This window comes from Sinohyriopsis cumingii, chromosome 12, assembly GCF_028554795.1.
Source record: "Sinohyriopsis cumingii isolate HCF-2022 chromosome 12, ASM2855479v2, whole genome shotgun sequence".
Taxonomy (NCBI): Eukaryota; Metazoa; Mollusca; class Bivalvia; order Unionida; family Unionidae; genus Sinohyriopsis; species Sinohyriopsis cumingii.
In genome coordinates this window covers 21,081,071-21,094,308 of record NC_142972.1, presented here as the reverse complement: position 1 = coordinate 21,094,308, position 13,238 = coordinate 21,081,071, and the positions used below count along the sequence as shown (strand labels likewise).

Sequence of the window (13,238 nt, the reverse complement as noted above, 5' to 3'; positions counted from 1 at the left end):
TGCCTGACATCAATTTCAAGAACAACACAAGCCCAAAACACCTAGTTCACAAATATATCCATATCTATAAATACTAAACAATAATAGCTGAAAAAGTCACACCATAGCCTTAAGTTAAGAAATTTGCCAGGGGCCAATTTACGAAACTGGACCCTGCCACCTTAAGAATTTGGTTGAAAATGGTTTATGTCAAAAGTTGTGTACATATCACATATTTAGACATGATCTAGTACAATGGTATAAAGGAAAACTTTTTGTGCACAATTTACGAAACTGGACCCTGCCACCCAAACTGCGGAAAGGCCCGAGCATTTGCCGAGTCTATGTCTCTCGTGACTGTCATGTGATTTTACTTTGCGCAGACTACATGCGCACATTGGATTTTAATATGGCATCTTGTTGACTTCTGTGGAAACTTCCTCAAGCAATGAATTTGCAAGTTAACGTTTGGTTTGTCGTGATTTTTGTAGTGTCAGTTTACACTGATTTTTCAGAGGGAGAATGCAAATTCGGTGATAATGATCTACAACTGCTTGACAGGTAGTACAGAATATACTGGCAGGAAAATATTATCAGTTCCTTTACTGTCTTGCTTCTGAATAGTGATGTTTTATAACTAGACTCCTTGGTTTTGACGCACTTTAGCACTTACTTTCACATTTTCAGAAATATACTTCTTTCATAGTGATATCTATAATTAATTTAGAAACATTAGTTATTTTAGCAGAGTATCGATAACAAATTACAATGATATATTCCTTCTTAAAGGAGCTCTCTATAATCAAGACCACCCCTTAGACCGCTCCGGTGGCCTAGTGGTTAGAGCGTCCGCCTCGGATGCGAGAGGTCGTGGGTTCTATCCCCGGCCGAGTCATAACAAAGACTTGGGGCAATTTCTCCAGGTGCAGTAGAGTGACTTCTTCGACCACCATGGGGTGACTTCCCCTGACACCTGGGATGATTTCTCCCATGGCGAGTTCTCCATGGGGCAAGTTCTCCGCTATTCGTGGGACATCATGCTACATGTCTGCAGCATGATGCCCCAGTGCTAGACATCACTATAAACTGTCACACTGCAGGCATTGCAGCAATATGACTGAATTTTTTTAAAAGCTACGTTAAAAATCCAAATCATACGCACACACTCAAGACCATCCTCTTGTCGTCAAGAACGTGTATTATTTCACCCATTTTGATGCACATCACTTGAGTCTATTTAGACCTGTTATGCCATCGTACACATGTACCAGAGAAAATAATATATTGCAAAGTAACTCATGTTTATAAGGAGCAATACATTAAAAAAAAAACAATTTAGCATTCCCAAAGTTTTTCTTACATTGATACTAATTTTCCATTTGAAACCGGTTTTTTCACAAAAAGCTAAAATAATCAAATTAGGGATTATCATGTTCATTTTTGATAAAAAATGTTTGCTTATGATTGAAAAAATCAGATATAGTGTATGACCATTTCCTAATATTTAACTGGGATTGTGAATGTAGAGAACCTCAATCTTTGAATGTACTGTTTTTGGAACTTTAAAACCAGTTTGCATCCTTCATAACTTATGTCTCTAAAAGTGCAAATAATCAGGGATGAGACAACAGTATTGCAGGAAAAAGGTTTTATTTTCATTTATTGTAATTCTTACTATTATCAAACCAGTTTATAAATAATAAATAGGTCAAAATAAGTTAAATGTGGAGATTTTTTTAAAGACTGGTTGAAAGTTTACTATTGAAGTAAAATTTTGTAGTTGTTAGGTACAAAATCATGCTACAATTTATTTAAATAAAAAATAACTTACAAGATGCTGATTTAAAAGCACCTCAGGCTATCACAAACAAATCCATAAACAACTTTGTCCCCTTGTATACGGTTCTAAACAGCGTTACTGATGCAGTTATCAAAGGTTAATGGTTTGTGTTAAAGACCTGGCGTTTCTGGCATAAAAATAGACCAACATGTTGTTCTTTGTCTTTTATATTTCTGAGAAGACTGGTGGCAGACATTTATTAAAAATATATAGTTCATCATCAGCACATTACTTATGTTTGCATGTACATATTAACCCACATGCCAGGACATTCAATATGAATGATTTAATATTTCTCATATTCAGTAATTATTTGTACAGAGAGATATAAAAGAAAAATCAAAAAGAGCTAATATGCAAGGGTAGCAGCAGAGGGGGCGAATCGGACATTTTGTCCAATCGTTATTTTGCTTAATTATTACTTCTGCACTCAGCGGATCCGGTGTAATCAGCGCTGGTAAAAAAAAAGCGACGTCGGTCCATCTTACACGATGGTGACGTCATTTGGTTTAATTAACACCTTCTGCGCGCCGATCCCCAGCGTTGTCAGCGTCCGGTAAGCACATCGACGACCGCGTCGATGTCATCGCCCCCTCTGCTGCTAAGTGGTTATTTACAATGAAAATTAGTTACAACTAACCGAATATTTGGTCAAGTCCGATACGATATCGTGTGCGAGGATCATGTAAATTTATCGTTATGAATCCATGTGGGGTCGACTGAGCATGACTAAAAAAGTTTCGAAAAGTATTAAAGTCCATGTCACCGCCGCACCATGTCTGCCAAATATTTCGTAGCGTGTGTGTATCAACGCCGTTGAACACAGCAAGAATATTACAGTTGTCTCTAATTACTTTTGGAATCTGAGTGTATCGTTGAGTGACATATATCACGTCGGTGTTTTTATGCCTGCCTCTGGAAAATATCCTAGCTGGGTTTTTTTGATTGTCTAACATAACATCATCGTACACGACTAGATTGTTAACGTCGCCATCAATATCATCAATACCCGGTGCATCATTGATATCTGTAATAAACTCGATGACATTTTTTTTAGCGATCGCTGATGCATTCTCGTTGAAATCTTTCAACACCTCGTAGCATCGTTGATCATCTACGCTAGGAGCAACCAAATACAACTTATCCCACTTCATCCATCTCATTATTAAATTGAGTAACAATTGCGTCTTGCCGGATCCAGATGGTCCGATGATAATCATCCGGATCGAGTTTGGTAACGCTGCAACATGCTTAACTGGTTCTCTTGTTTTAGTCGCCGAAAAATCAATTATATTCATATTTCTATACATAAATTATGGATCTATATTGTGTGAAGTGTAGAGTACGTACTGGCACAAATGATATGACAACCGCTACAACAAGAAATAACAGATCGGCGCTTACTGGTAAGTGTGTACAATGCGGTACAAAGAAATTTAGATTTATTTCTATTAGACCCGGAGATGTTTTAAAAAAAAGCGAGGAGGTGATATTGCAGCCAAATTGGCAAAACTCCCCGGAACACCGTGGGCAAAGTATCCAGGAGAAAAACACCTCCCAGGATATAACTACTGTGATCTCCCCGGAACACGATTAGATATTAGACTCGATGATCAAAATCAGCCCAAACCCGGTGAGTATCCAATAAACGCTATCGATAAGGCGTGTCATGCTCATGATGTTGCTTACAAAAGTAGCGATCTGCAACAGCGTCATATCGCGGATGTAAAATTAATTCACGCATTAAATGCTATTCCTGATAAATCCGTCAAAGAAAAATTGGCCTCATGGTTGGTAAAATCGGCTATGAAAGGTAAATTAATGATTGGAAGCGGAGCTTCTCGCGCTGGTAATTGAAAACGCTAGCGTTTATAATAACAGCATGGAATCCATCTATTATTCTCCGAGAGGATACTGGAAGGGGAAGGCCGCAATTGGTAAGCTTGCAAGCGCTGCAAAGGTAACAAAGACCACTGCGGCTAATTGGTTATCCAAACAGGCTATATGGCAAATCTATCTACCACCGCCTAAACAAATCAACTTCTCGCGCTTTGATGTCAGCGTACCCAATGAAGTTCATCAAGCTGAAATACTATTTCTGCCGCATGACAACGGTTACAAATACGCGCTAACCGTAGTTGATGTTGCGAGTCGATACAAACAAGCGGAGCCGTTAAAAACAAAGTCGGCAACTGAAGTAGCCGATGCGTTTGAGCGGATTTACCGAAGGGGTCCTCTGCGCTGGCCAAATCTATTACAAGTTGATCCTGGCAATGAATTTCGCGGCGCTGTTTTATCAACGCTGAAACATCATAGCGTCGCGATACGACGAGGTCATACTGCGCTACATCGTGATCAGGCAATTGTTGAACGATTCAATCGGACTCTTGCTGAACGGTTATTTGGATATCAATACGCGAAAGAATTCATCCAGGAAAAACGATCTCGTGAATGGGTTAAAAGATTACCAGGCGTAATTTCAGCGTTAAATAACGAGATTACCCGAGCAATCAACATGAAGCCCAGCGACGCGATTAAATACGAGTATATACCCGGAAAATCAAAAATAAATAGCGTTTCCAAGCCGATTCTCGGCAATGTCACCGTGAGATATCTATATGAACCAGGAGAGCTTGAAGGCGGTAAAAAAAGAGCTACTGATCCTATTTGGAGTGTTACCACACATAACATATCAACGATAACACGATCAACTGGTAGACCACCGATCTACAGACTGGATTCAACTGCTCCTCGGCGCGGATTTACACGCGAGCAACTACAAGTGATACCTGACGATACTCAATTACCCCCGCGTGGTCTTAACTAGCGCCGTTGCGTCTATTGCACTCAAGACAGGTCAACCTCACATTGTTTTTAACATGACCAAGACTGTTATCGATTCTGTCCACGGTAAATTGGCGAGCGTCTTTATCCGAATAACGCCAGCGCATTACACAATTACAACTCGCGCAGTGATTATTCTGTTGTTGTCGTAATGCAATTATTAATTCGGCATCAATATCAAAACGCCGCTGTTTTTTTTTATCCTGTTGGCGGTAACCCGAGAGTTTTCTATCGATGACGCTTGCATCGATGACTCCGTCACTGACTTCGTCACTGACTCCGTCAACAACAATTCTTCGAAGCTGATTTATCCTTCGTACTCGGGACACTGCAAGATAGACTAGATTCGACCATTCGATGCGATTATCAACCATCCAAACAATTGTGTCCGTGATGGTTAGTCCCTGCGAGGAATGTATTGTTGTTGCGTATCCTAGCGTCCACGGGGATTTATCAGCACGTAGCGCGTCCTCGACGACACCGATATCAACGAGCACGATATCATTCAGCACGAGAATTTGTTTTTTTGTCCCCGACGCTGTCGGGGCTGGAATTTCAACTTCAATGTTCTGCCGCCGTGTGTCAGCGGGTCTATAACACAACGGCACTGGGCGCGTTGGAAACTTTTCCTTATGCAACGCAAACAACCTCCGCTGAAGTGTGTCTCTGACTATCTTTCTACTCGCTACAATTAAATCGTTTGGTCTCCATGTTTCCCAGAATTCATTTAACGGCGTTTCCGGAATCACCTCGCGGATTATTTCACATTGAATTCTATCCGGCTGTAATCTGATTAGTTTTTTAACCTCGCGCAGTTGTTCATCAAGTGCTCGGTAATCAGTATTGGTTTCTTCATAATAGTCCACAAAACCCTTTAACCAATCATGTGGACCCTCGCCGACAAATGGTGGCGGTTGACCATGGTCGCCACACATGATCACCGCTGTATTCGCGCGCAGCAACCAATCAAGAAACATTTGTAAAGTATCTAACGAAACAGTACATATTTCGTCCCAGATGATAATGTCGGGAATAAATTTTTCACCCATTCGATCAGGAGTCCACTCACCGCCGCTGTATCGAAAAAAGCTGTGATAAGTAACGGCGTCAACATTTCGTTGTTTTATCTCTCGCGCTAGTCTATGGGTCGGTGTAAGCACGATTATACTTGCCCGCGTTCGAAATAATTCAATTGCCCGAGTCGTCTTTCCTGACCCGCCACAGCCGCTTAAATAAACCGTCTTGTGTCTACAAATTGGATCAGAACACGATGGTGCATTAGACCATTCTGACAATTTATCACCGCGTAAGTAGTTGTTCTCAACGGTGACATTTGCTGACGGGGAATAATCGCGTCGTATTTCATTTTTAATTCTCCATGTACCCCAACTCTCGTCCGGACTAGTAAACTCGGCTACGTTTCCCTTATACGCTACGTCAACATAAAACGAATCAACGGCTACTCTAACCGCGGTATCGGGGAATCTATTTATCATCGAGAATAAATTGATAGCGGCATAACCCAGCATAGACGCCCTCAAATGTGGATACGCCGGGCTGTCTCCATCGCTGTAGGTAACAACTGTACCCAACCTCGTTCCATTGGACAAGAAAGCTGTTTTGCAGTTCACGTATCTATTTTTTGCCACTGCGTCCTTGATTACGAAATCATATTCTGCGTCATCTATAATCAGCCGTGAGCAATATCGTTTGTAGTCGTGGTTTTTACCACCTTGTGTGAACTTACCAATTATTCTTCTACCGAGATCTTTTGCCTCGCGGTTTCGTTGGTTAAATATCCTCCTGGACCATTCGATGATATATTCCTCGTCGGCATCAATGTTTTTTCTGGATTCGTCAATTATGCTATCTAGACGCTCCGGTTCTGGTAACCAGACTTCAGTCTGCGCCCGGTATGATATAATCGCGTCACTGACAATCAACGAAACTAGCATGCTACAATCAATCATATACCGTAGCAGCGCTATTGGCAACCACTTCTTTTCAGCTATGTGTCTACCGATCCAAATATAGCAACAGCGATGGAGTCCTGCCGCGAATTCAAATGATACTATGCGAGCGAATCCGGTTAAATCAAAATCAGGCAGTGGTCCATTAATAGCAACACGAGTCATTTCATGACTGGGGTGTCCAAATCGTTTGAAATATTCAGCGGCGGATCCATACCCGAGAAAACTCGCTGGATAACAGGCAACCATATCAACCGAGATCATAGCGTCGCGGTTGTATTCAGTGTTCCATAGTCCACCGTGATAGTATTCCAAACAACTGGATTGTACATCCGGCAGAAATTCCTTGCGCGTTGGTCTCCACGCATTTTTCCTTGCTGCAACATGAGCTACAACCGATGGAATCGTAAAACAATTTGTTAGCAGTTGTTCATCATGCTCCTCAAATTCTATGGCGGTTTTTTTCATCCTGTTGTGAAATGCTTCAGTGCGATATAATTCGCCGTTTGGTCTTACAAACTGATCAAAGGTATCCGCATCGTTTTCAGCGCTGCGAAGTAACCACACTGATACAGGGTCGTTTTTACACAAGTAGGCAATAGCATCAAATAGTTTCCTCTCCGCGAGAAAACCATCCCTGGAGAATTGTTCTCCCAGGAATTCTTCGGGTATATACTTTACTGTTCTATCCCGTGGAAATATTGTGATCGCGGGCGTCCATGCGTGTTCGTTATGATCAATAATTTTGATTGGGGCTCCCTTCGATTTGTACTTTGATTCGTATAATACTTCACCGGTTATCGTTGTAACGGTTATTGGAAATCTCAACGACGTTTCTAATCTCGCTATGTCGCTGATGGTTGCTCCACGCTCTTTTACGGTTAGTTCCCACTGGTTGATTTTGCTACGTCGTAAATCAGTCAATTTGTTTCCTCGACACGCATTTGTAAAATGCTCTATTATTCGTTCTGCTACACAATTTATCCCAGTTGACTGTTTCATCGGTTTCAGTTTTCCGATATCAGGTTTCTTATTTAACGGGTATATTCCATAAACAACTGCTGTTTCAGGATACGCTCGTTCATAGTATGGTTTGTCAATTCCGGTTAACAGCCCTGGCTTGGAGTCGCGGCTGACAATGACTGTTTTCTTGTCGCTGAGAACTGGTTCAAATTTATCACGTATGATCCAATCGCCTGATTCCACCCGGACAATGAATTTTACTCTGAAGAAATATCTTTTACCGTCAAGTTGTGATATTATCATTGCTGCGCGGTTGTCGTTCATGGTAGCATCAACAACGCCATCAATTCGAAATGTTGACCAACTATGAGATGCACCATCACGTTTGAATTCATCGATACAATCGCGTATTTTATTCAACAGGGTTTTATCGTTTATTAACGCTTTTGGTGTGTCCTTGAGGACTCTATCGAGATTGAATTTAATATTTTTCCGGGGCTTAATTACTGCTAATCTCTCAAACTCATCCATATAATTAAAACAAGTATTTAAATGAAAGAATATAGTATAATGAATAAATGCAAATGGTTGATGATTGGGTCGACAACCCCGTGCAATAAATCATGTAGAGGTGAATTCTGCGGGTATCATTTACGAAGCGTTCGTAATGGTTCTCTTGGCCCCCTCCCGTGCTTGGTTTGCCACGTCGGTGTAAGAGGAAAATCGCAGTTGTGTATTAATTGTGGCGGAAAGCGATACAGGGAACTAAAACGTATTATGACAAGCGAATTAAAAATGCCGTCATTGACCCCACCGCAGACTTCGTCATCAAAACCCCCCCAAGACTACGTTGAAAGATTTATAATTAAACCAAATAATAAATTAGACAATTAGTATTATTATACAAATGGACCAAGAATTTCAGCCGCATCCTGTGCTCGTCAATTACGAGGCATCTCGCGACGGTATTGTTAGAAACCGCAAACTGAAGAAGCCGGTTGGTACCGTAAATAATCACGGGTATTTGATATTTAGTTCCGGGGGAAAAATTTATCTTGTTCACAGGGTGGTATTTGAAGCATTTAACGGATTAATCGAGAATGGACTTGTGATTGATCATATTAATAGTAATAAGACTGATAATTCTCTTACAAACCTGCAAGCTGTCTCGCAGAGTCAAAATACCAAAAAAGGCCAAACCGGTAAATACCCAAAGAAAGCAAAACCCGTAAAGTCATTTGATACAACAATGCACGAGGAAAAAACATTTCACTCCATGAATGCGGCAGGAAAATATTTTGATATTTGTATGCCCGCAGTGCGATTTGTTGCAGAACGAGTATGTCAAACAGCAATCTCAAAAAAGACCGGGCATAGAATTCGATTTTCATATATAACAGAAATTAGCGAGTGACAAGGTCACCAGCGCCTATGGCGCTGACAAGGCCACCATGACAGTGTGAAACGTTATTGTCTGTTCCGGAAGAAAACAAAGTATGAACACCTCGGAATTGATACACGGGGTTTTCATTTTTTTTATTTAAAAACAAGATGTTTTATAAGAATAATGAATATCGAAGACATCAATGATATATTAGCCGAGATTTCAAAATTGAAAAATCAAGGAATTGAATTATCTGATGGTCTCGACAGTGAAAAAATACTATCCGATTATGAGATTATTAACGAACAGTCAAAACGGGGGCGTTTTACCCTGGCCCGCGAGTACTTTTTTATAAAACGATTACAACATACGATCAATGAAAACTTGTACCACAATGACGCAAATGCATTCATTGGACTATTCACTGCCGTTGAAATAATACGAAAAAAACTCGGACGTGTTTATGAACGACGCCGGGAGATTTCTAGTAAGATCAAAAACATTAGAAGAATTATAGACGGAGCCTCCGGCGAGAAATTAGAAATTACGGAGCAATTGCAATAATGGTAGGCGAATCACTTACTACTCGGCTAGCCAGAGAGCGGCTAGTGGCGCTTAAAAAGTTCATACCGTTACGAGACAGGGTCCGAGAGCAACTTCAAACGCGGCAGCAACTACAAACCGATTTTACTGTTGGAAGCGAACAACTCTTTGCCCCGGTAACTAAAGCGACCAAAGATGTTACGGCGGCAACTGTACCCGTTCTTGGTGCGCTTGAAAAGATAGCGGCAGAGACAAAACAAACAAAAAAGTCTTTAGAAACACTAGCGGCTGCTACAACACGGAGGCCACCACCACTCGCTATAACGGAACCACAAGAACCCTATGTTACAATGGCCGATGAAGAAGAACTAGGTGCTACTGCGAAAGAACCGGAAGAAGAAATACCAGAAGAAGAAATACCAGAAGAAGAAATACCGGAAGAAAAAGAGGGGAATATACCCCGTATTGTACTCAAGAAGAGCACAATAGATGAAATTAGAGGCTTCAGCAGCAGGGAAGAATTAATTAATTTTGCTGCCAACAATTTTGCTAAGAGCATACGAGATAAGAAGCATATCAATAGCGGTTACGAGAAAAATATAAAGTCGTTAAAGGACTGGGCAAGAATAGTGTATTTAGCGAGTAAACATAGAGACGCATTACCACATCGTGGTGATCCCGATTACGATGAATTCCACAAGGAAGTTAAGAGTATAACACCAAAAAAAGGAAAAGGATACTCTGTTGGTAAAGAATCCTACGGCGTTACCTGTCCTGGCAGTGTTCTCAGTGATATATCACGGCTAGAGGTACTAATTGGAGGAAAACGAGCCGGAAATAACTCTCCGGAAATAATCAATGAAGCCGCTGATATTTGCAAGCGGTTATTTGCAGGCGGTATTATGGATATTAATGCATATCGAACGCTCATAGACGAACTCGTGGATGATTAATTGGAAAACTGGTGTTTTTAATAAGGATGATCATACACTACAACCACGATAAACCAGTACTCGTCTACGTGGTAAACTCGCGATTGCCTGTTTACCGCGCGTACTATGGAGATGGTCTCGGTAGCACCATTGCGGGGTTATTTACAAGAATGGCTCCAAAAGTAGCGCCGTTAGCCAAACAATTAGGAATGAAGGCTATTGATGTTATTCGTGATAAGGGTATTAGTGCTATTGGAGATGTTGCCGGAAAGGCGCTTTCAGCCGCGCGGGACAAACTAATGTCATTGGTGAAATCCAAGAGATTCTCAAAAAGAAAACAGAAACCACCGGTAATGCCATCAACGACAGTGATGCCTGCAAATGTCAGTAAAGTAATAAATAACGCCGTGGAAGAAAAATTAGAGTCGTTGGCGGCGACTCCGTCGTTGGCGACTTCGCCATCTGCCGATGCGGCAACCAACGCGCTCATGAACGCGATAGCGGGAAGTGGTTTAAACTCAAAGAATTTACGACGAAAAAATCGCAATTGAAAACATCAACATGATAAATAATAGAATGTTTGCGCGTACCGCTGATCCCGCGTTTGATATGGATGCCCCAGTGCACAGGGATGATTCTGTCCGTGATTATCAATATTATTCTTATTATGCAGCGCAACCTGACCTACGATCGCGAATTGAACTTCAAGTCCAAGATACCAGTAAATACTTTCTGCCGTGTGAAGCGTTTATCGAAATCGAGGGAGAACTCGTGACAAATGCCGCCGATAATGCACCATACGCAGATGACCATCGTGTTTGAGTTGGCTTCGTCAACAACGGTATCATGGCGTTATTTGAGAGCGCCAGATATCTTATTGACGGGCGTGAAATTGAATCAATAGAACGCGAGGTTGATGTTGCAACGACGATAATTGGGCTAGCTAGATACTCGGATGATTATACAAGATCGGCGGGCCCATCTATAATGTTCGCAAAGGACTCCACCGATAACGCTGACCATCTTCAGTACGTTAACGTGCTAGTGGAAAGAGATACCGCAACTGACCCACAGGCTGAAGCAAATAACCCAGACCGCAGAGCAAGACCAGGCGCTAATTTCAATATCATAAAAAGTCTTAACGATAATTACAATATGGGATTCGCAACACGAGTAGGGATGTTGCAAGGACCACGCCGAAAGTTTTCATGCGCGATTCCACTCCATCACATATTTGGATTCTGCAGAAATGTTAGAAAAGTTATCTATGGGGCTAAGCATACAATCGCGCTGACGCGAAGGGGCGATGATAACAATGCAATATGGCGTGCTGCTGGCGTCGCTGCCGGTAAAGTCGTTTTAACTAAAATGGCATTGTGGATGCCGGTGCTGACTCCATCAGTTACCACGGAAGCACGATTGTTAGCATTTATGGAACAGGGAGGGAAATCGCTGTTGAGTTGGCTAGCGGTAACAACTGATGCTAAAGAGGATAACGTCGCCGATACGTTTACATGGCACTTGGCATCAAAACAGGGTGTTTCAGCCCCGCGTCATATATTCATAGCGCTACAGAATAGGGAACGATTGGGCAGTCAAGAACGCAGCCATATGATATTTGATCGATTAGGAGTCATGGAGGTTTCGCTGAGAATAAAAGGACAACAGGAACCATCCGAGGATATACAGCTTAATTACGGCGACAACCATATCGCACGTGTGTATCATCGATTGCTGTCATATATGGGCCGTGATCAAAACGTCGACACTGGTTTGCAAATATCACAACTTGATTTTAAAAACCTGTATCCGATTTATTATTTTTCGCTGGAACATCTTGATTTAACGAGACAATCCGTCGTTGATATACACTTCCGAGCTCGTATAGCCCCGGCTGGTGTTAATTATAGAGCGGTTGCTGTCATTCTCAGCGATAAATCAATGCTGTTGGAAGGCGTTGGTGGACGAATGAGAATCGTTGATGCGCCAGTGGAAAACATGTAATTGAAAGCATAAACGCGTTTACAATAAAATGTCGTATAGTGTCGTCAGTGTAGAGTTGACTGATGGTCAAGTCAAGAAATTACGATCAAAGTCGGCTAAACAATGCGGAACCACAATAACGCTGAAGCCGTCGCAGATGGCAGGTGGTAATCATAAGATATCGTTGACGGCGCGTCAAATAAAACATTTCAATGATGCGATGAAGAATAAAAAGGGTGTTCAAATAGATTTTTCCGCCGCAGCAATTAAAAACATGGAAAAGACCGGTGGGATATTTCCGCTGTTAGCTGCGATTCCGGCATTAATTGCCGCGGCCGCACCAGCAGTGGCTAAGGCGGCGGCGTTAGGAGCCGTTGGTACCGCGGCGGGAATGGCATTAAAGAAGGCAACCGGGAAAGGCTACCAAAAAAAACGACCCGTGGCCGGAAAGGGTCTAAGACTACCGGGAACCCCGTATTCATGGTACTCGGGGAAGGGTCTAAGACTACCGGGAACCGTTTATTGACTCGGGAGTCAATGACTCCTGAGTCTATGACTCCAATGTCTAATTTTGATTTAATAGACGCCGCAAACGCGCTAGCGATAAAAAACTTCAGGGGTGTTTTTATGAGAGATCAATTACCGGCGGCACCAAGAAATATTGAAACCAGTATAATTAACCTCGATGGGTCCTCCGGAGCGGGAACTCATTGGGTTGCATACGCAATTGATCCGCGTGCGATCGTCTATTTTGATTCATACGGATTAGCCCCGCCGAAAGAGTTCATGCGGTATATCCG

General features: G+C 42.0%; 1 protein-coding gene across 1 annotated transcript in view; it reads left to right on the top strand.

Annotated features, from left to right (window-relative positions):
* The first annotated feature begins 366 nt into the window (after positions 1-366).
* Positions 367-13,238, top strand: part of LOC149786075 (cation-independent mannose-6-phosphate receptor-like) — a 185,168-nt gene continuing 172,296 nt past the window's right edge. Inside the window, exon 1 of the mRNA XM_089976368.1 lies at positions 367-540. Coding sequence (XP_089832494.1) covers positions 428-540 — 113 coding nt within the window. The 5' untranslated portion in view covers positions 367-427. The remainder of the gene's footprint in view (positions 541-13,238) is intronic.